We start from the raw sequence: 21,880 nt of genomic DNA, 5'->3' as shown, positions 1-21,880 counted from the left end.
CCTGGTAGAGTGGCATTTCTATCTAGATGGAAGCAACAGGCAAACCCTCCCCCGACTCCCTTCCCACAAGACACAGAAGACAAATCAGGCCCGAACGCAGATATCCACCAAAAAGAAACAGATTTCCCAGGCATTGCAATAACATCCCACCGTCATAGCAATTAGGGTATGCACTTTGTTACTGTACCAATGCACCGCTGGTGCTTGTTTGTGTTTGTTTACCCGTCGTATTTCCCCTCATCCTTGATCTCCCGCTATCCATATTAAAGTGTAAGCCACTGCGGACTGAGATCGGGTTCCGACATTCAATGATCATGACAAGTGGAACGCCCCTTGCCCTTCCTTGATGGCAACGGACAATCGCTCGCGGAGCATGTCCAGCGTGCTGTAGTCAGGTAGCTTCAAGTAGTTCACGCAGGTCATGACACTGGGTAAGTAGTCATCGGGCGTGTACGGTGGTTCGCTGGGACGGCAGACCACAGTGAAGATGGGAGTAAGGCTCTTGAAACCTAATGTGACATCGCATTAGTATCACGAAACCAATCCAAGATGCTGGTCGTCTTACCGCCAATGGGGAGTTTTGGACTGCCGGTGACGAATTGCAAGAAGTCCCGGCGTTGTTGCGGGCTCAGTTCACTCATTGTCTGCAGCAGGTTGCGCACGCTGCGGCTGTCCATGTTGAAGCCATGATCGGCCTTGATGGAATCCATGAGGGCTGTGGCGCGTTAGCAACCCTGACTGCAAAAGTGTAAAGGGAATGACCTACTCTCGATGGTCCAGTCCTCCTCGGCTCTTCCAAACAGCATAACTAGCTCGCTAGGCGTGAAGGTCCGGAGGGCGGAATAAGAGAATACCTGGGAGAATCCGGCACGGAATGCGTCGACCTGGCGTTGGACTCCACTGCCCAGAGTCATGTCCACGACCCGATCGACGTACAGATCAACATTCTCAATGGTTACAGGTATATTGGAGCCATTCTTGATCAGATCAATGGCCGGATAGCCGGGCAGTGTAAAGTCCAGACTCAAATCTTCCACCTTGACGCCACCAACTTGGACGTCCTGCAAAGCCTGCGCCTTCTGCGCCTGCGACAGCATCTTATGGTCTTCCACAGCTTTCTTGGCGTTGGCAAATGCCTTCAACAGAAGCAACGAATTTGCCAGGTCTTGATCAACCGCTTTCACTGTGCCAAGCGACGGGGTGCCAAATGACGAGTTGTCGGCGATCCGGAAGAAGGCTGGGTTGAAGGAGACGTCGATGATCCGGGAGTCAAGCATTGACCGGGCAACAAACTTGCCCAGGACTTTGAAGAGCTGAAGGTGTTTCTTTCCCGGTTCTGAGGCAGCTTGCTCGTCACTCATAGGCGCAGGGAACAAACCGCGCTTGCCAAAGGCATACTCCTCGCCATTGAGGCAGTCGTTTTCCCGCCAGATCTTGAGCTTCTTCTTGGAAAATTCTTTCGAAACAGTAGAGTAGAACTCAAGCGTCGGACCCAAGCCGGTGCCGACTTCTTCGAAATATTCAACCTCCAACACGCTTGGCGAAGAGCCATAGAGCTCCATCACCTTCATAGCCGAGTCGAGAATACGGGTTCTGGAGATCCTCACCTTCTGTCGCTGAAGCCGTCCAAGTATGGGCCGATCGTCGCGCCGGTTATCGCTGCGGTTATCTTCTCCGTTCTGGGAATTATGCCATCTCATCATCGCGCGCGAGTATCCAAAGGCGGTTGACTGGAGGAACAAGTGGCGTGTCTCAAACGGAAACAGGAATGGGAAGAGCCGGGCAAGATCTTCGCTCCAGCTGGGGAGGCAGCTACTTGCCACAATGAGCGGTTCTTCCAACTGTCGGTTGAGCTTAGCGGTAAGCTTTGTGTTGATAAACTGGGCCAGCGGTTCTGGCTTCAGGGAGACCAGCTCCTTTGTCTCCGCCAGGATGTCATCCAAAGTGCTGTTCATCTCGTGCAACACACGCAGCAATTGGAAGATAGACGCCGTCGTCAAGTCTTGGCTGAGCGACGGGGGGATCTCATCGCTGTCATGTTTCGCCACAGCGCTGGACGTGCTCTGGGTGAGTGTGGAAGGCTCTGGAGGTGGCGGTCCCGAAGCGCGTCGGAACTTGACCGTATGAATAGCAGACCAAACGTTCTTCGCATTGGGATCCGTCTGTTGGCGGTTATGATGAACAGCGCGGTAGATGGTCGTCTCGTTTGAAACAGGCTCACCATCAACGCTGAATTCGATATGCCAATCAGTCGGGATGGACGCCATGGCTGCTGCATAGGAGGAGAATGGGCGACCAGCCATTGCCAATGAACTTCCGCCAGCTGGATTTAGTGCGGAACCTGGGGCTGATGTAGAGGCCTTGGATGCTGGCGTGGACTGTGATGGTGTGGCAACGCGAGTTCCATCTTCCTTACGGGCAGTCACCTTACCAGAAGAAGCCACCTCCATGTTGACGGCAGTCGGGTCATGGACGTTGTCGTCAGACATATCATCGTCCAGATCATCCACGATAGCGTTCAACTCCTCGTCCTCGCCATCATCTTCCGGGTCCTCATCATCACTCATGTGGCGTTCGTCCGCACACTCAAGGGGCTCGCCCTCGTGGTCGTTGTCACCGGGTCCTTGGTGCCGGCCAGATCGTCCAGCCCTCGAGCTGCGATCATGACCTTCAGCTGAAGACTCGTTGGTAGTCGGCTGCGTCTCTTCTGGGCGAGATGGTCTGCCGGAAGTAGTTGACGTCCGAGGTAGATGAGGAGTATCACCAGTCAGCTGATCTCGCAGACGTGCTGCATTAGCAATCTGAGACAGAATTGTGTCGCGGGAGCGAGGCGGCCTGGGCCGATCTGAAAGACTAATTCTCGGGTGAAGGAAATCGTCCAAAGCCTTGAAGGTGGCGATAGCATGAATGGAGACCATGATATTCCGGTACGTGCGAGGGATATCCGAGTTCTCATCTGCCACCAGCTTCAACCTAAGTTGTTTCCCCAGCATATAGGCAGCGTTACTTCGCGTGTTCTCGAGTGAGTTGTGGCTGACGGTGGTAACCTCGAAATGCTCAGTCCGGCTGAGCAGATCCTGCAGTTTCTGGATAAGAACACTAAACGGGGTGGTTGCTGTACTTTGGCTCTGAGCCTTTTCAGAGATGCACGATCCCATGAAAGCCTGCAGGAAAGCGGTACGGGCCTCACGCATGGGGGCAGCTATTGTACAGATGTGAATGTCTGGCAAACTAAATACCGGGAAGAATTCTTACCTTGAAAATCACCAAACACATCAAGTAGCACTTTGATGATGCCTGAGTTGAGAAGTTCAGAGCTGGTGATGCTCTCCAGTGCGTCGCCGTCGAAATAGGTTGCAAGCTTCGTGAAAAGGGAAATCCCCGCTTCTTCGCCATCGCCCAAGTAGAACGCTTCGATTCCCGTGGCAAGAGCCTTCAGCTCATTCAACGTTTCCAAAGCCTTGTCCCGCATGTCTTTGCCTTGGCTAGCCTCGTACAGATCCACGAAAGAACGAGCATCACGGACCACGATATCGCGCATAGCATTGTCAATCCTCGTTGAAAGGGCATGACCGGAGAACGATGAAGAGCTTCCTGACTCGGAAGCATCGTCGTTGTCATCGTCATCTTGCTCGTCATAGTCGTCCGCCCCTTCTCCATCGTCAGGGCCATCTTCATCTTCCACATTGGCAGCCTCATTGGTTTCACTCTGTGGTACCTGTTGGGCGTCCCCAGAAGTAGTGTCCTTAGTTGACGAGGCATCCCCCGGCGGCTTCGTTTCATTTTCCGTAGATAGAGGTCCCTCGGAGAGTTTGAAGATCTCTGCAATGACTCCCTCGCGGTGGAATTGATGTCGATAAACGTGTTCCAAGCGCTGGAACAGAATTTCCGCACAGCGCAGGGCAGATGACACCAGAGACGGGTGGTCCTTTTGAGAGAGGATGGCAGCGAGGAATGAGGCGTACGGGACGGTTCGTAAGGCATCCTCTACCAGGCCAGCATCTAGGTTGTGCAGCATCTTGAGCTGAGCGGTCAGGACCTTCTGGCGAACTTCTAAATTAACAGTGCTAGAATAAGCATCCGTCAAGGTCGGCAACAAGATCATAGCAAAGCGTTTCAGTTCGGCCTTGCAGTCCATCAAGGATGAACGGCGCTTCTCGGCGGTTTCCTTCGCCTTCGGAGATTTTGGCCCATGAACTTCACCCCCGAGAGGATATCCAGGCAAACTTTCCGCTTCAGGAAGATGCCGATTAGGAGCGCCAGGTAGCAGCTCACAGATAACATTTAGAGTCTCGAAGACCTGTTCCCTGGGGCGATGAATCAACGCTTGCATAACGAGGACACTGTCCATCTTGACCGCGGTGTCGTCCAAGTTTGCCGGTGGTGAAACCCCCGTCAGGATCTGGTAAAGAGTATCAACCACGTCCATTCTGAGCAATTCCACAGACAGTCTCGGGCTCGCTTTGGATGTGATTGCCAATACACGAAGGAACTGTGTGTGGATGTGCGGGCCGATCAGATTAGTCGTGCCCGGCAAAAGCAGTCGAAGTACAGCCTTTAGCATCGCAGGTTCGATGAGCTCTTCCAGCTTCTCCGGCTTGTGCTTGTAGCTCTCGACGATCCGGGAGACACATAGACAGCCCTGTTCAACAACCTTCGGATCATTGCTGGAGAGCACGTTGAGGAGGGTCGGCATGACATCTCTCACGACGGGAAACGAGTCGTGGGGGAGATTGCGGCAGCAGTTGGCGGCTGTGGTCACGGCAGTACGTTGTGTACTGGTTGGGAAGAAGTCGAGGTATGTCAAGCAAGCCGTCAACCCACCCTCGCGCACGATAGAAGCTGGAAAGTCGACCGATATCTTCGCCAAAGTCTACAGAGCCAGTCAGCATATTGTAGGTTGTAAATGGAGTACAACTTACGCTGAGAGCTTGCTCAGCCAAGTCAATGAATTGGATGTCCAGTAGCTTCTGGCACAAGACTGGGACGGCCCCTCCGTAGACCACATTAGCCACAGAACCCCGCAGGGCCTCCATCAAGTTGGCCAAGCAGCGACATGCAAGAAGCATAATCTCGGGGTTTTCTTCCCCAAAGTCGCTTGGCTGCATCAATGCGACCAACTCCTTTACATACGGATCCGGAGAGAACTGGCCGGAAAGATTATCCTCATTTGATACAAGTAGTAGATCAGAGAGCTCCTGCAGAGCGATTAGCTGGATGGACGGGTCATCCTTCATTCTCAGATTGCACAGAATATCTCGCAGGCGCGAAGACATGCCCGACATCATGCCACTCAAAGCCCGGAGGGTGCTCTGAAGGCCCAGGGGACTTCGTGACCCGAACAGACTGTTGTGGAAAAGGTCCCCATCATCCTCGTCGTCATCATCATCATCGAGCCCTGAAGGGTTTGTTCCTTCATGACTATCGCTCGGCAGGGAGGATTCCCTTTCTTCACTTGGCTCCTGCTCCTGCTCCTCCATCTCCTCTTCCGCCTCCTTCATGATGACGTCGGGACTGGTCCTGGACGGGCGCTTCTTTTGCCGACGAGATGGAGACTGGGTTGCCGAAAGGCGATCTGCTACCACAGGTCAGATTAGCCATCGCACAAGCGCCACGGAAAGGTGAGTCGAAAGGTAGGAAAGCTTCCTCCCACGCTGTGTTCGTTTCTTACCTTGTGACACCTTCCCACTCTTACTGGACTTCCGCCTGGATGCCGGAGGGGATGTTTGACTCCTTGACGACTCCTCCGCAGGACGTGATGATGGGCTAGGTAGACCAACGGGTCAGCGCGCATCCTTCTGATAAGTAAAACCCAAACAGTATCCGACTCACCCGGGTTGGGACATGGCTGGACGGTTGCGAGTACCACGGCGAGTGGTAGCAGACGGGGCCGGGACGTGGGGGGAAGCTGCACGTCGCTGTCGCTTGGTTTTCCGGGGCGACGAGGAGTTCGGTTGTTCCGGGGCGTCCACCGATCGATCTGATCGCGCGGGGGCCTTTCGCTTCCGAGTCGACGCCGAACCAGCGGCCGCGTTCGCAGGAGAGGGGTCGGGACTGGTGGACGGAAGAGAGTCTGCAGCTACTCTCGCGGCTGAGCGAGTGATTCTGGAGGACATGAGAAAGTGTTCACTTCCAGGAAATAGTGAGAGTAGAGGTGGTGAATGGCGTGAAGGAAGAGGAATCAAACAGAAAAACAGCTGATATTGTGGCAGGAAATTCCCCCCAGCCCTCTCTGGCCGAGGCGTAGGAGTTGATAAGCTCAACCGGGTAGACAGCTGGCAGCCAGAGCTCTCATGCACCAGGGCCGGTAAAGCGGGACCGTTGAAGACAGCAGCTTTCAGGGCAACCACGAAGGAGGGAAAACGTCCGCCAGCTAATCGAGCTGGTTCCGAGTGACGAGAGGGGACTGACCGGGGGGGTCAAGGAAAAAGAGATGTGGTATGTACCTGGCGGCAGCAGCGGAAGGTCCAGCGGAGGATGGCTGAGCAGAAGAGTCCTCAAGAGGGTCCTGGCGGTGAGCACTGGGCCTTTGTCTGGCCATATGTCGATTGCTAACGAGAGCTAAATAGGGAGGGCACGCTCGTTGGTCGACACTGTTAACCCGCCATTCGTTACTCTAGAGAAAGTGACTGAGAGCGGGTAGAATGGCGGACTGGGTTCCGGGTCGACGATCCGGGGGACGGTAAGTGAGGGCGACCCGATCGGGGGGGGGGGGGGACTTCCAGGCAAACGAAGACCTCCAGCAGGAGGAGATTGAACACGGCGAGGGATTTATGTTGGAGACAGGATGAGAAGAGACGAGACAGTTGCTGGTTGGTTGGTAGTGATGATGGTGGAAATGGGGGGGAGGTTTGGGGGGGGGAGAAGAAGAGGTGGTAGATAGTTGGTTGGGTTGGTGATGAGGAGGGAGTTTGGGGCGTTTGGGGGGTTTGGGGGGGGGGGGGAAGTGGATTGGAGTGGATTGACGTGGTTGGCGGTGGTGACGCCGGCCTGAGGAAGCCAGTCCGGAGAGCGTCAGACACCACGCCCGCTGCTCCCCCTTCATCCCATCAACACGTCAACACAGTCAACACAGCAAGAGCCTGAAGGTCCCGGAATTCAAGGAGTCATGTAGCAATCAGCATGAAGTCGCAATTGAAATTTCCTATCGGAACAGCTAATCTCCTGGCATCGGTACGATAGAGCCAGCATCCATCATCTACAGTGAGTGAGTGGCTGGCATCACGAGGAACCGACAGCCAGCTCAGGATTCCGAAATAAACTACAGAGTACAGAGTACCCAGTACCAGGACTGAGTCCAGTCTGTCACTACGACCTGAGACTCTCTGGTCACCGGTGGTGTCGGGCTGAAATGGGTACATCCGACGATGCATGCTACATTGGGCTACTGCTTCAACCACCAGCACTCTGATGTCACCCTCACGATGATCCTAAGTACCCGGTACCACATCCGCATGGAACTGTTCAATGGCGTCTAGATCAGCACCCCTTACCGATGCTCCCTCCATACTACTATTTATAAGTCTTACAATTCACGGCCCGAAGGATGGTGATGACTGTGACAGATATACCATGCGCACGTGAGCTACGTGATGGGTCGGATTTCCGGATATTTGGTTCTTGGCCGGGGGGCGGGTTCGGGGGTTCTTCCTCCGCAAGGGTGCCTCGAGCAATATAAATCCAACAAGTCGCTGTCTACATCCAGGCATCAGGTCCGCGGCATTCCATCCCGTGCAGATGATTGCAGCTGCGCGGGGTTCGTTCCTCGGGGTCTTATCGCCTGCTTCGGATTTGTTAGCCGGTCGGATGTCCGACCAGCTTGCTGTCCCACGGGAGTCCGACATGCTCTGTCAACATGATCACGGATCTGGTTGTCCCCTTGTTATGGATAAGAATGCTGCGGGGGATGATCGTTGCAGCTCGGCAGGAGGGTTGTCTGCATCAGGAGGTGAAGATTGGTCTAGACAGACTTCCTTCCATGGGAGTCGACATGAGACCAGTGACTCTCACCATCATTATCGACCGTGTTGGGTCGGACAAAAGGGGGGATGGCAATGCACTTGAATTATTGATTGGAGATTCAACAGGAGCTGACTGACTGGCATAGGGTCATATCACCCTGCAAAGAGCTAGGAGTAGTTAGTACTCCGGGGGAAGGGGTGGATAGATGGTTCTAAGGGTGAGAAAGAGATGGATGTAGATATCCAATAGCCAGGCTTCCAGATCTGGATTATTCTATTATTGACAGGCATTCGTGTCGAACTGCCATCAGGCTTCACAGTTCACACACAATCACAGGGCTGCCTTAGCAACTGGGTCCGATCGGTAACCGGTTACCGCTCATGTGGGTAATGACAGGCATCCCGCGAGGCTCGCAGGTACAAGCCGGACGCATTCGGCGCCAGGACTCCAGGCGACCATTGCCATTCGCCACGAGCACGATAGGCAGTAGGCAGATGTAGGCAGATGAATCTATCTCCTAGAGATACAGTAAGACCGGAGGCCTCCGGGCTGACTCACGCAGGACATCTCCGCTGGGGAGAAATGATGTGATCGCGTCAAACCGAGCCCGAGGCACACCGGGCGTCCAGTCTGGGTCTTTCGGTCCTTTTTTTGTGGTTCCCCGCCCGCCTGCCTCGCTCCCCCACGCTGACTAACGCTCGCCGCTGCGCCCGCATCCATATCCTTTTGCCGGCGAACTCAAATCTCATCTCCTCTCCATCCCATCTCATCTCCCCTCTCGATCCCGTCTTTCATCCGCCCATCTATCATCTCATCGTCCCATTCCCATACTCTCAAATCGTCCCCGGCCAGACTTGGCTCCCCCCCCCCCCCCCCCCAGTGTTCCTCTCACCCGTTCCTGGGGCACCCCGTCTTGCCTGCCAACCGCCACTATGACTGACACAATCAGCGACGACGTCCACCGGCGGCCCTCCCATTTGTCTCCCGCCGTGATGGACGACTACACCTTTCCCGAGCTCCGCCTGAAGCGCACCATGAGCGACCCCGAAAAGACCCCCCTCCTGCTCGTGGCCTGTGGCTCTTTCTCGCCTATCACCTACCTCCACCTGCGCATGTTCGAGATGGCCGCCGATTACGTCAAATTCAGCACGGACTTCGAACTCGTTGGGGGGTACCTGTCGCCGGTGTCGGATGCCTATCGTAAAGCCGGTCTGGCTAGCGCTGAGCACCGGTAAAGCCTCCCGCCGTCTACCCCTCCCCACCCACCAGCTAGCTAACCGCAATGGCCCCGACAGTGTCGCGATGTGCCAGCTCGCCGTGGACCAGACCTCCGACTGGCTGATGGTGGATACGTGGGAACCCATTCAGAAAGAATACCAACCGACCGCCGTCGTGCTGGACCATTTCGACCACGAGATCAACACGGTACGCCAGGGCATCGAGGCCGGCAATGGCACTCGCAAGCCCATCCAGATTGCCCTGCTGGCGGGTGCCGATCTGGTCCATACCATGTCCACCCCTGGAGTCTGGAGTGAAAAGGATCTGGACCACATTCTTGGAAAATACGGCGTATGTTGCTCACTGCCCAATCCATCTACACCACCATCTAATATCCTCACTTTACTAACAACATCCCCCAGACCTTCATCGTGGAACGCAGCGGAACCGATATCGACGAAGCCCTCGCTGCTCTGCAAACATGGAAGAAAAAGATCCATGTCATCCAGCAACTCATCCAAAATGACGTCAGCAGCACCAAAATCCGTCTATTCCTGAGACGTGACATGAGCGTCCGATACCTGATACCCGTGCCTGTCATCCACTACATCGAACAGCACAATCTCTACAAAGACGATTCCGCAACAAGCGACAAGGGCAAGGGCCGACAAGAGTCGGGTTGAACACCGCTCGGTGACTCAACCCCCGCTCTACTCATCCACCCCCTCTCCCCCCTCACAAACAAAGAGTCGTCCCGCGTTGCACCACCGGGAAGAGCGGAACACAAGCGAGAGAGAGAATTTAAAGGGGCTGTAGGTGAACCAAGCTACCCCAGCCAATGCATCTCTTCACACGACTGGGGGGGAGAGATGAATGACTCAGACCAACTGGCGGGTCGTCTCGGCCTGGTGCCAGTATAATTCTACCCGCTGTACATCTCTCCCCCCCCCCTTCTTCCCCCACCACATATACCCCCTGTCAGCCTTCATCAAGGTGTGCTCAAGCGATGGATTATATACCTCCGTGCCCCCAGGCCCCATCAAACCCGGCCTGGCGCAGAGGAATGACCCCCCCGACACGGTGTACGGGACTTAACTTCCTTCCCTTCGTCCTTCCCCCGGTTTGGTTTCCCTGATTGCCCCGGACTGCTACTCTGAGAAGACAGACCCCCACCCTTGGTTTATACTTGCGATATCATGTGTGTATGTGTGTTTGTTTGTCCTGGTTCAGTGCAGGCGTTTTGCTCTGTGTTACGAATAATGCGTTGAAGATACCATAGATTAATTATCTACTTTTTCCTTTTTTTTCTTATTTTTTTGGCCGGATTCTATATGGTATATATGCCTTTGAGATCTTCCGCGATGATTAATATCACCACATTTTATGAATTTGAGATTACGAGTAGTATGTCGAGATGTAAGATGCTGCACGGAGTATAGCCATGGTAGTAAGAATTATTTATCCGTTCAAATGGGACGAATGCCTTTTCTTCTCGTGAGAGGTTAGATTAGAGTATCTAGATATTTTTCCAACTCTCACACTATCCTGTATGTGTATGTGTACTTATGTGTATGTGTATGTGTACTTATGTGTATGTGTATGTGTATGTGTACTTATGTGTATGTGTATGTGTGTATGTGTGCATGTGTGTAACGTGACGTCTGCCACCCAAACCCCCAAGGTAAAGTAAAGCACCCAAATCCCAAAGATAAAGTAGTAAAGTGTGCTAAAGTGTGTATAGTATGTAAAGTCAAGCCAAATGTGAAAAGAAAGCAGAATAATAAGAAACAAGCCGGAAATGTTATGTGAGCGCACGCAGCCTTCTCCCGCGGGGGATGTATGTCTAGTGCAGTGCAGTGCAGTGCAAACCAGTTCTGAAGCAAAACTATCTATAGGAGATAAAAAGTAAAAAACAAGAAGAAGAAGAAGAAGAAGAAGAAGAAGAGAGAATATTCAAAGCGTAAGTTCATGTACATCATCAAAGTGATCGGAGGGATGGATCCGACTCGGTATGTTCGTGGGGTGAAGTAAAAGACAAGCCCAATAGGAAAGAGAAAAACAGAGAAATTATAGACACAGGAAGAGGCAACATGATCTGTGTTGTGTTGTGCTGTGTTGTCTTGTCTTGCGTCTAGTCATCGCAGTCATTCCACAGATCCTCGGCTTCGATCACGCCCAGACACTCGTCCTCCTGCATGACGGCAATCACGGTGACGGGGGATCCGGCGGAAGCAGAGGCGTCTGAGACGAGGCGACGCGCGTCTTCGATGGTGCTGGAGCTGGGGATCTCGAGCCAGTCCTTGCGGGCGACGCCGAAGGGAAGGCCGAGATCGACGAACGCGGAAACAGGCATGTCTACGTAGTTGCTCTGGGAGACGAAGCGGAGGTGGCGGGGAGGGACGATCTCCGACGGGGAGAGATAGACCCAGGACTTTGCGTTGGGGTGCTGGATCGCGGTGAGGAGGATGTCCAGGAGACGGACCTTTCCTGAGGCCGTGACTTTGGGGATCTGGTCCAGAGGAATAAGCATGTCGCGGACCAAAGGACGCTGGTCGGTTTTGGTGTCCGATTGGGGGAATGAGGATTCCGATGGTTGGGTGGGAAGGTAGTCGGATGGGGCAGAGGAACTGGAGGCGGAGGACATGCTTATCGGTGTCAGGGCGATGGACGCGGCGCCGATGGCTCCTCCGGGGTGGTGGCTTTTGAAGATCTCCGCCGGGCCTCGTCCGGGAGAGGTATGCAGACGTCGCGCCGTAGCGATGGCCAGTGCATCTCCTAGCGACAGGGCGACGGTGGTGGACGACGTCGGGGCACATACTCCAATTGAGGACTCCTCGTCCTCGTGGATCGGTGCGGGCAGGAGGATTCCCATGCTGGAGGGCTGGAAGGAGAGAAGCGGACAGGTGGAGGGGCGCATGTGGGAGGTGATGGCGATGACTGGAACCGTGGAAGGTATGTGAGGGAGCATGAGCAGAAGCTCCGGGGTGCGACCCGAGAAGGATATCAAGAGGAGGGTATCGTGCTAAGACAGTCATCTCCAGTCAGCACATGGGTTCAGTTTGATCCTATCCACACCATGCCATTGGCCACGGCTTACCGGTCGTATCATGCCCAGATCGCCATGCAGGGCCTCAGTCGGATGCAGGAAGGCACTGTATATTCCCAGACTGTTCATGGTGGCCTCCAGCTTTTGGGCGATCTTGCCACTCTTCCCGACACCGCAGCAGACGAGTTTCCCGCCATGCTTGATGGTGCGCACGATCTGACTCACGGCGCGCGCCAGGTACTCCTGCGCCAGCGGATCGGTCTGATAGATGTGCTCCAGGTGCGCCAGGGCCGCACGCTCCGTTGCGATGACCTGAAGGGCCGTAGCAACAGGCGCCGTGTCCTTAGTCCCGGACAGCGGGGCATCGGCAGGCTCCGGAGGGGTCATGGGAAGGCAGAAGTCATCGTCGAGGGAGGGATTCGGGCGCGGGAGGGGCATTGCGGGCGACAGCGGAATCGGCAATTGCTGCTTGAGATGGCCCATGGTCACGGAAGCATTCTTGGGAGGGAAAGAGTGAAGCGACGCCGTCTCCCAGGATGCGGCCTGGGAAAAGAAATCCCGGACGAGAGCCTGGCGACGCGAAGGATTGAGGGGAAGGCCGGATGGTGGGTAGGGAGGGGATGGAGGGGATGGAGGGTAGATAGAGATGCACACAAAGGAAAGTAGTAAGTGGAGGAGGGGGAGGCAGCAGAAGGAATGGATGGATGGATGGATGGATGGATCCGGGCGGGCAGATTAATATTGATACAGAAGGGAGGGTGTGCCCTTCTGATTGGAGGTGATCAATCTGCCCCCATCGGAGATAAAGAAAAAGCCTCGGATCGGATGGCAGTGCGTTTCGCGTTTCGCATGGGACAAAAGGGGTGTGATTATAAATGTTATTCCCCTAGACTACTAGATACACAGTGCCAGGCAGCTGGTCTTGGCCGGAACATGTCCGCCATCACACCATCCGGGCTGATACTGATGTCTTGCAGATCCATCCCCATTCCTCCCCCCTCCACAAATGCAGATGCCTTCCCGCCGCCCCATCGGCCGCTCTCCCCCCCCCCCCCCCCCGGCATTCGTTCGGATACCCTGACAATAACAGGCCCAAATAATATTACAGTGTCGAATGTCAATATGGTATTGGCTAGTGTACATGATCTTCTAGAACAATTCCTCCCCATTCCCCCCCCCGTCTAAGCCGAGGAGAGAGGCTTGATGCCCTTGTGGATGGCGGCGATTCCTCCCGTCAGATCCTCGTACCCGCGCCCCGGAATCATGAACCCAGCCTTCTGGATCATGCCGCGGAACTCCTCTTGGCTGGGGAACTTCTCGATACTCTCCACCAGGTACTGGTAGCTGTCGCGGTCACCCGCCACCAGCTGGCCAATCATCGGGATGGCACTGAAGCTCCACTGCTTGTAGGCCGTGTTCAGCAGCGGGTTGTTGACCTTGCTGAACTCCATGCACGCGAACACACCCCCGGGCTTCAGCACCCGGAAGGCCTCGTTCAGCGCCGCCTGCTTATCCGTGAAGTTGCGGATGCCGAACACCACCGTGTAGAGATCCACCGAGTTGTCCGGAATCGAGGGCATGTGCTGCGCGTTGCCCTGCATGAACGACAACCGGTCTGTGTTGTAGTATGGGGTCTGCACGCTCCGCTTCTGACCCTCCGCCAGCATCTCCGGGTTGATATCGGCGATCGTTACGCGGGTCTGGTTGTCGTGGTTGATGTTGGTCGCGTGGTCCAGCATGCGAAACGCGATATCGCCCGTCCCGCCGGCAATATCCAGAATGTTCCAACCGCGGCCGGCCGTGTCGTGTTCGCGAGAGGGCAGCGCGGACCCGGGGTTCAGGGAACGGACGAAGTGATCCTTCCACAGGCGGTGGATGCCCAGCGACATCATGTCGTTCATCACATCGTAGGACGAAGCAACCGAGCTGAAAACGGCACCCACTAGCAATCGGCACAGCAGTGTCAGTTCAGGCTGTTCTGCCAGATCAATAGCGGACCTAGAAAGCGTAGTAACATACCCAGCGACTCCTTCTGGGATTCGGGGACATTCTGGAAGCCGAAATGGGTCATGCGATTCTGATCGTTCGACTTGGGCGAGTCCTGGGCGCGTCGGGTGCAGGAGAAGCAGCGGTAGGGGGTCTCCGGAACGACCAATCGCCTCCTGGCTTGGGTTTGGAAGCTTCTCCAGACGGTTCGAGATGACATGATGGCTGGACTGGGGGGGTGGGAGAGGAATGGATTGATCGTGATCGGCAGAAAGAAGTCGAGAATCCGTGCCGGGCGGAATCCAATCGCGTCGCCGGCCTCAGGCAACGAGGCAGGCACAGGCACCAACCGACTGTTTTCCCCGACTTCCGCCGGCTCCACGGCTTTCCCCGTTGCTTCCATTCGCAAGACACGTACGGATTGAACGTCCACTGTGGCAGATCGGAAGTATTATCATTGACCATGACTGTGAGCGAACGGAATATCTCTTCGAGAACTAAAAGATACTTTAAAGAAGCATGAACGAAAGAACCCCCATTCATAATGTCTTCATACAAGTTACGAATCTGAGCATCATGAAGTTGACCCCTCATGACTACGAAGTTTCAACCCTTTCATCAGCCACTCATCAAACAGAAGCTCTCTGGCGGTTGGCCTGTTCTCCGGAGCCCACTCCAGCGCCCTTCGCAGGAACCGCAAAAGCCCTTCCTTATCCAGACCCTGAATATCGGCCGCTCTGTCCTCGAGGGTCATGCTAGGCACTGGCGCAAGGTTCTTCCAGCTCCCTGGTGTGTCTATTAACCCATGGCTCCTATGGCTTGTTTAGTTGGAGATTTAGCATACCATTATTATCCCAAAATACAGAACCTACCCGGCTGCGCCGGATGAATTCGATTGGAGGAGGACCCAGAATCGCAACCATGGCCGCAAGATGAGCCCGATCGTCGAAAATGCCATCGCTGTTTCGGCCATTGAAAAGAGCTCGAGCACAGACCATGTCCCAGGCCTGCAAAGGAATCAGCTAACCCGAGCCCACTAGGGGTGCGAGTGGCACATTATTCCTCCAAGGACAGGAGTGACAATGAGATGGTCATAACAGTAGGCCTTGCCACAGCCAGGTGGAACGCGAATCGGGTCGGTCCATGTGCACGTTGATGGCTCTTTGATGTCCGATCGTACCCTGTGTATAGTAAGTAGCTTTTTAAGTTATTAAGGGCGGCAGAGACACTACAGAGTACTTCACTCCAAGGTGTTTTTAAATAATTTAAATGCGTAAGTGGGCGCGTCAGTGAGCGAAGCCTGCGGGTGAGCCGCCTCCATGATAATACAGCTAATATACTATACGTGGTACAGCAGATTCGAGGGGCTTATGGTACTTGAAAGATCGGCAGAACGTCAAACAAGCTCTGGCAAACCGAGCCGTGGAAGAACCGGCTCCTCCACCTTACACTCATCCTTAACCGAGTCCCCAAGGTCTTGACCGGCAAGCACATCCCCATGCAAGCGGTACGCTTCCTCCATTCCCCAATAGAACGGACTGGACGTCGAAAACAACGCCTCGATCGACTCCAGCGATCGATTGCACGTCTCGGGATAGAAGAGGTACACCACGGGAATCCACAGCAGATTGAGGCCCGCGAGAAGGAAATAGCTGCGACTTTTGAGGTGCTCGAACATGATAGGGTTGACGAGGGTGGTCATGCCGACACCGATGGCCCATCCGGTGATACCGAATCCGTTGCCTTGGGCTCGCAGATCCGAGGGGAAGATCTCCGTCGGGATGAGGAAGGCGATGGTGCCCCAGGTTGATGCATACCTGTATCAGGGTGAGTAATAGAGCTTCCAGAAACGCCTGCGAGTGATGCTTACGCTAGGTTGAAGAGGAACAGCATCGAGACAGCAACAGGGGCGTACTGGGTTGCCTTGTCCGGCTGATGACGCGAAGCTTCATAGATAGCGCCAGCCTGGAGTATCATCATCAGCAGAGCCCCGAGACGTCAACCAAACTAGTTCACTTACAACAATCTCGACGCTGAACAGAACCGCAGAGCCTACCATCAGACACGTGCGCCGTCCGAGACGGTCGATGATGTGGGCACTGATGATGGTACCTACGATCCCGATGGTGTTCAGGCCGCCAGCCAGGCCATTCCGTTCGATCTCACTATATCCAGCTTGGCGAAGGAGACCCGGCGAATACGCCGTGATTGCCTGGAAGGACTATCAGCAAATACACACAACAGAGGATATAAGTAGAACACCCACCGTGATGCCGGTCCAAGACGCCATGATCTGAAGAAAGACACAGAGCCAGGCACGTCGACCCAGACTGGTACCCGGTTTCCCACCCCTCCCAACCAAGATCCTCAGGAAATCAAGTGGAGAGCTCGGCTTACTATCCTGCACGGCGGTGGTAATCTCCAGATACTCTCGATCGAACTCTCTCGCGGTAGTCGTGTCACCTCTGATACGCTGAAGCAGCTCGCGGGCCTCATCATGACGTCCGACCGAAGCCAGATAACGTGGACTATCCGGCAAGGTCTTGATGAAGAGGATCAGAAAGATGGCGGGGATGCACTGAAAGGCCAGCAGAAAGCGCCATCGCAGGTCGGAGTAGCCGTTCTTGATAAACGCCAGCCCGAACGACAGCCAGTAGGCCAGCGAGATGCCCAGATCTACGAAACCGTCAGCCCACTCTATACACACACACCTAATAAACCGTGGCCAGAGGCCAGGGGCACACAACCCGGCGCGGACATACAATTAGCAATGAAGGTATAACCCAGCGAGCCACCGCGGCGATCCGCCAACGAGATCTCCGACACCAAGACGGGCGTAATGCCCGTCAACGCTAAACAAACGCCATCATCGTCAGTTCCCGAGTACATATAGTAGTAACATAAGTACAACCACCCTACCACCCTACACAAATCCGCACCAACCATCCAAGAATGAAAGCAAAACATACATACCCCCAGTCCCAATACCGGTGACTATCCTGGCGACGAGCATGAAATTCGAGCTCTGGGCCGCGGCCTGCAACGCGCCCCCAACCAGGGCAAACACCGACCCCACAAACAGCCCATTGATCCGTCCGATGCGATCCGCCAACCACCCCCCCGTGAAGCACCCGAAGATACACCCCAGGTAGTAGATACTCACGATCCCGCCCTGATGCGTCGTGTCGGTGACGTGTCCGTCCGCCTCCCCGATGCCCACCTCCGTCACGTACCGCGGCGCGGCATTCACGCCCCCCATCACCCCCTGGTCATAGCCCTCGAAGAATATCGCGATCAGCGAGAACACCGTAATCACCAGATTCAGCTGGCGCGGTGAGAGCCGCTTCCACAGGGTTGTGTAACCCGTGGATCTGGATCTGGGTGGCATGGATGGCATGGATGGCATGGGATAAGGGGTAGGAAAGGGGTAGTAAGGGCATCGATGAAGAGGTAACAGGAACAGGAACAGTAGTCAGTCGTAGTCAGTAGCCAAGTCAATGATTAGCACTACCACGTAACTGCATATGTCAAGAGCAACAGACGAGAGAGAGTGTGTGAGAAAAAGAGAGCAGGGATAGACAGACAGAGATAGAGAGAGAGAGGAAACTCTCCTATTCCCACCCCCGTCGGTACTTTTTAAAAAACTCAAGGTTGCGGTCGGTTGGTCGGCCGATCCTGCATGCTGGGGATAGTACGGATCTTACACATCCTTTTTTTTTTTTTTTTTCTGCTCTGGCCCCCATGCAAGGGTCGAGTGTTGATTGACTCCCCTTGATTGTGATCGGCTGGGAGGGAGGGAGTGGCGGAGGAGTGGCTTTACCGCATCGATAAATGCATGGGGATAGATGCATGGGGATAGATGCATGGGGATAGATGCATGCAGACACGTTCGACCCTTGGCGGTTGGTTGGTGGGTGGATCGACCGGGACCCCTGAAGGAAAGGAGCCCCCTGGACTCTGGAGATGATCGACGGCCATTCATTGAATGAGATGATTGAAAGGGGATAATGATGATAACCTTAATAGTATACTAGCAAATGGTCAGATATACTATTTCTGTTAGTTAACTGTGAATGACTGTCCCCTTCTGATCCCAAAGACTCCGCACGTTGACACCCCTAACCCACTCCCCCTCATCCGGCGGATCGTCCTGAACCACAAACCCTACCTCCTTCTCCTCCCCCGGAACCAACACAAAGGCATTATCCTCAAAATACCCCACCACGCCCTTGGGATAATCCAACCAGGTATACAGCGACACGCCGGTCGTGGCCCGCACCACAAACGTCCCCCTATCCCGCTGATACCGGACCTCCAGCCCCGGATCAACAAGCCTCAGATCCTTCGGCCACGCCAGGGTCACATAATTGCTATGCGTGAACCTGCTCTCGCTCGCTGTCGCCTGATCACTATTCGGACGCTTCCCCATCCCCTCCATCTCCAGCACCAGCACCGCATCGTTCTGGTCTGGGAGGTTCAAACTCGCCCCATCGGTCCCATACACCCGCGTCGTGTTCAACCCACCCACCGAAAAGGGCATCTGGCGCGGCGTCCCCGCATTATCCGGGATCGCGTTGCCCTGCAAATCGAACCACGTCATATTCACACTCCCGGAAACACCATCCCAGAGATCCGACGTGACATACACCTCCAGCGAGCCGGTCGTGTAATTCCAAAACGGGGATACAATGACGGGCTGATAGATATCCCTCGCGACGTGGTGCAGCACCTTCCATCGTCCGCCGTATTCTAATCCCGCCCACGACGGCGCCTGCCAGATGTCCTCGAGCTGCCAGTAGAGGGAGCCGAGCTGGCGCTCGGGCATTCCGCTGCCGCGACGGTAGAATTGGATTTGGGCTTTGTACATGTCTGCCTGGAAGAGCTGGGTGGCGTGGCACCAGGCGCTGAAGTTGGCCGTGGGGTCGGCGGGGATGTTGGGGACGGGGTAGTAGGAGAGCACGCCCATGGTCATCTGGGCCATGCCGATGGCGGAGTTGGTGGTGTTGGTGGTGGAGAGGCCGCCGACGGGGTCGTGGTGGTTTCGCGCCATGACGACGGAGCTGTTGAAGGCGAAGTCCTGCGGGTCCGTCAGGGCGGTTTGCCATGTCTGGAGGCTGGGCATGCTGTGGAAGCCGAATTCGTTGGCGAAGCGGCCCACGGGGTAGGAGCCGTAGTCGAAGGCGACGCTCGTGTCGTAGTTGTAGTGGTCTGTGTCGCCGTAGTAGGAGCCGGGGGTGGTGTTGTCGTAGCGTTCGGCCATGGGGATCGGGGCCGAGAGGTTGATGGAGAGATAGCCGTTTGTGGTGCTGCTGGGCGTGTAGGAGATGGAACGGGTGTTCTCGTACACCAGGGGCAGGAAGAGGGTGATAAACATGCTTTCGTACTCGCCGACGTAGTAGGGGTAGGATGCTGGGTCGGCTTCCTGGACGAGGAGGAGCATGAGGACTTCGATTTCGTTGCTGCCGGCCCACAGGGCCAGGGAGGGGTGGTGGTTGACGCGGCGGACGTTGTACGTGATTTCGGCGGCGACGTTTTCGAGGAAGCTGGAGGAGGAGGATGGGTAGAGGGCGTCGCTGAATTGGAATTCGCTCCACAGGAGGATGCCCCTTTCGTCGGCCAGGTCGTAGATAAAGTCGTGGAGGTAGGCGCCGGAGGACCACACTCGGAGCATGTTCTGGTTGCCGGCCACGACGGCGTCGAAGAGTCGCGTCATTTTGTCCTCGGTGACTCGCGGCCAGAAGCAGTCGGGGGGGATGAGGTTGGAGCCTTTGGCGTAGAACTCGTGGCCGTTGACTTCGAAGTGCCAGTTCGCGCCGGGGGCGATTCCCTGTGCGCGTTGGGCTTCGGTGATGTTGCGCTGGTTGAGGAAGATGGTGCGGAAGCCGGTGCGTTTGGAAACGTGGGCGATGGGCTGCTTTTGGTTGTCCTCGACTGTGATGGTGACGTTGTAGAGGTTCTGATCGCCGAGGCCTTGGGGCCACCACAGCTTGGGGGTTAGATCGTCTAGGATGGTGATGCCCGTGATGGAGCTGTCGGAGGTGGTGATGTTTTCTAAGATCCGAGATGTGAGAAGCGCGCCGGAGTCAACGTCTGTCACGTCGATGGATATCGATGGATTGCTTGGTAGAGAACCCAGGAAGTCGATGCTGGCGTTGACCACCCAGGGTTGACTCTGGTCGGGCGGGAGATAATTGATCTGCCCTCGTCGGTAGATATCCAGGTCGGTGTTCAACACATAGATACCTTCAGTCTTCTCCAGTTGAACAAGATATGCAGGCTTCCAGGGACCTGCGGGGGCGAACGCGGGGCCCCAATCCCATCCGAAATCAGACTGTTCCTTGCGCATGAACCAGCGATTTGGGTATTCGTAGGTGATCTGAACGCCGGATGGCCATGCTGGAGACAGTAAGCAGCCTGAAGTCGTGGAATGAAGAGAACGGAAACCTACTCTGTGAGTTCGGATCGTCGGCAATTGCATCGACAATGTTTGGCGCGCTCCCAAAGTCGATGCTCACAACGGGGTCTGCCTCACAGGCCCCGAGCGCTTCGGACACGTCGAACGCATACTGGCGGAATTGGTTGTCTGTGGACGCAATCTGCTGCCCGCAGAAGGATATGGTTGCGAAAGTATCGAGGCCATCGAATACCAGCCAAGTAGAGTCGTAGTCATCAAGTCTATTTATTACCATGAGAATTTACGGCAGACCTCTCGATGGAGAATGATCACTCACAGGCCCTCGATGGGGTCGCTGGTGTAGGTCCAGTTGGCATCCGCGATCCAGCGAAGATTGAAATCATTTAGGCCAAGGTATCTGGGAGGTTTGTTCAGCGGGGAGTCCTTCCATCAAAGATATTCACTCACGGATCATCTAATATTGCTGTTAGCCTGGTGCCCTCTACAGATGTGATGTGGTCCGCGTGGTACTCACCGATGATACCGGCATTCCATAGATCCAGATGGACCTGGGACGGGAATTGCGCAGGCACGGTCTGGTTCAAGGCCCGACCGCTAAGAGTCCAATCTTCACTGCTTAGGTCCCGGACATACTGTCCCAAAGCGACGGGTAGAGTCGAAGCCAGCAGCGTTGATACTGTCCCGGCTCGAAATAACATGGCGCAAAACCGAAGAGAGTCGAGCTCTCGGTCAACAATTCCGAACACTCGACCTCAACGAGGTACCATCGACGCTTTTAACACTGCCGGGTCGACAAGGAGTCGGACCTGACCCGAAGGATGTGAAACCGACGGGGATCGGACTCAATAATTAAAGGCTGAGAGGGAGGGGGCGGAATGCCAGAAAGGGGAAGGGGGCGGCGGTATGCTGGCCGTTTATGAGGGGACGGAGCCGATCATTCTTATGATGGTCATTCAGCGGAAATCAGGCAATGAAGGAGGTGACGTCGGACTCACCACATGCGGGGAAGCCCAGCTGCAGGGATCGTGATGAATCGGCTAAATTCAACATCCTGTCGTCGGACAGGCCGGCCAGTTGCCGATCTGCAGCACGGAGATGGAACTCCGGGGTTGAGGAGGGGTAGGAGAGGGGTAACCTCTGGAGGGACGAGGGTGCTGCAGAGATTGGCATATTATGGTCTGTGCGAAGTGGATAGACGATGATATGGGGCAATAGGATAGAAAGATGGGAAGAAAGAGGAGAGAAATGGTGGC

The 21,880-nt window shown here is 55.2% G+C and overlaps 9 protein-coding genes across 9 annotated transcripts; 2 read left to right on the top strand and 7 right to left on the bottom strand.

Annotated features, from left to right (window-relative positions):
* Positions 1–223: 223 nt before the first annotated feature.
* On the bottom strand, positions 224–5,664 carry BO70DRAFT_188500 (HECT-type E3 ubiquitin transferase UFD4). Its single transcript, XM_025538491.1, has 5 exons — positions 4,923–5,664; positions 3,256–4,873; positions 767–3,202; positions 566–715; positions 224–509 (listed from the first exon to the last, which is right to left on the bottom strand). The coding sequence occupies exons 1-5, from the start codon at positions 5,499–5,501 to the stop codon at positions 313–315; spliced, it is 4,980 nt and encodes a 1,659-aa protein (XP_025394443.1). The 5' UTR covers positions 5,502–5,664; the 3' UTR covers positions 224–312.
* On the bottom strand, positions 5,546–6,363 carry BO70DRAFT_188523 (uncharacterized protein). Its single transcript, XM_025538492.1, has 2 exons — positions 5,833–6,363; positions 5,546–5,766 (listed from the first exon to the last, which is right to left on the bottom strand). The coding sequence occupies exons 1-2, from the start codon at positions 6,114–6,116 to the stop codon at positions 5,589–5,591; spliced, it is 462 nt and encodes a 153-aa protein (XP_025394442.1). The 5' UTR covers positions 6,117–6,363; the 3' UTR covers positions 5,546–5,588.
* A 1,333-nt stretch (positions 6,364–7,696) lies between these two features.
* BO70DRAFT_188494 (uncharacterized protein) lies at positions 7,697–8,268 on the top strand. The gene has a single exon (XM_025538490.1). It carries the CDS (start codon positions 7,738–7,740, stop codon positions 8,062–8,064), a length of 327 nt encoding a protein of 108 aa, XP_025394441.1. The 5' UTR covers positions 7,697–7,737; the 3' UTR covers positions 8,065–8,268.
* Positions 8,269–8,894: 626 nt separating this feature from the next.
* BO70DRAFT_302425 (nicotinamide/nicotinic acid mononucleotide adenylyltransferase) lies at positions 8,895–9,863 on the top strand (the record flags this gene model as incomplete). The annotated part of the gene is made up of 3 exons (XM_025539752.1): positions 8,895–9,193; positions 9,258–9,531; positions 9,603–9,863. 3 exons carry the CDS (start codon positions 8,895–8,897, stop codon positions 9,861–9,863), a joined length of 834 nt encoding a protein of 277 aa, XP_025394440.1.
* A 1,448-nt stretch (positions 9,864–11,311) lies between these two features.
* On the bottom strand, positions 11,312–13,076 carry BO70DRAFT_383375 (SIS domain-containing protein; the record flags this gene model as incomplete). Its single annotated transcript, XM_025545585.1, has 2 exons — positions 12,278–13,076; positions 11,312–12,202 (listed from the first exon to the last, which is right to left on the bottom strand). The coding sequence occupies exons 1-2, from the start codon at positions 12,707–12,709 to the stop codon at positions 11,312–11,314; spliced, it is 1,323 nt and encodes a 440-aa protein (XP_025394439.1). The 5' UTR covers positions 12,710–13,076.
* A 219-nt stretch (positions 13,077–13,295) lies between these two features.
* On the bottom strand, positions 13,296–14,432 carry BO70DRAFT_390900 (class I SAM-dependent methyltransferase; the record flags this gene model as incomplete). The annotated part of the gene is made up of 2 exons (XM_025546199.1): positions 13,296–14,168; positions 14,246–14,432. 2 exons carry the CDS (start codon positions 14,430–14,432, stop codon positions 13,408–13,410), a joined length of 948 nt encoding a protein of 315 aa, XP_025394438.1. The 3' UTR covers positions 13,296–13,407.
* A 191-nt stretch (positions 14,433–14,623) lies between these two features.
* BO70DRAFT_366805 (uncharacterized protein) lies at positions 14,624–15,062 on the bottom strand. The gene has a single exon (XM_025544432.1). The coding sequence runs from the start codon at positions 14,964–14,966 to the stop codon at positions 14,787–14,789; it is 180 nt and encodes a 59-aa protein (XP_025394437.1). The 5' UTR covers positions 14,967–15,062; the 3' UTR covers positions 14,624–14,786.
* Positions 15,063–15,303: 241 nt separating this feature from the next.
* Positions 15,304–17,600, bottom strand: BO70DRAFT_390899 (putative MFS sugar transporter; the record flags this gene model as incomplete). The annotated part of the gene is made up of 7 exons (XM_025546198.1): positions 15,304–15,393; positions 15,645–16,029; positions 16,083–16,177; positions 16,233–16,424; positions 16,479–16,888; positions 16,975–17,064; positions 17,186–17,600. The coding sequence occupies 7 exons, from the start codon at positions 17,598–17,600 to the stop codon at positions 15,304–15,306; spliced, it is 1,677 nt and encodes a 558-aa protein (XP_025394436.1).
* Positions 17,601–18,275: 675 nt separating this feature from the next.
* On the bottom strand, positions 18,276–21,513 carry BO70DRAFT_383374 (beta-mannosidase mndA; the record flags this gene model as incomplete). Its single annotated transcript, XM_025545584.1, has 5 exons — positions 21,142–21,513; positions 21,075–21,081; positions 20,944–21,024; positions 20,661–20,887; positions 18,276–20,608 (listed from the first exon to the last, which is right to left on the bottom strand). The coding sequence occupies exons 1-5, from the start codon at positions 21,323–21,325 to the stop codon at positions 18,276–18,278; spliced, it is 2,832 nt and encodes a 943-aa protein (XP_025394435.1). The 5' UTR covers positions 21,326–21,513.
* Between the last annotated feature and the right edge of the window lie 367 nt (positions 21,514–21,880).

Source organism: Aspergillus heteromorphus (genome assembly GCF_003184545.1).
Source record: "Aspergillus heteromorphus CBS 117.55 chromosome Unknown BO70scaffold_53, whole genome shotgun sequence".
NCBI classification, from domain to species: Eukaryota; Fungi; Ascomycota; class Eurotiomycetes; order Eurotiales; family Aspergillaceae; genus Aspergillus; species Aspergillus heteromorphus.
This window is presented reverse-complemented; position numbering and strand designations above follow the sequence as displayed.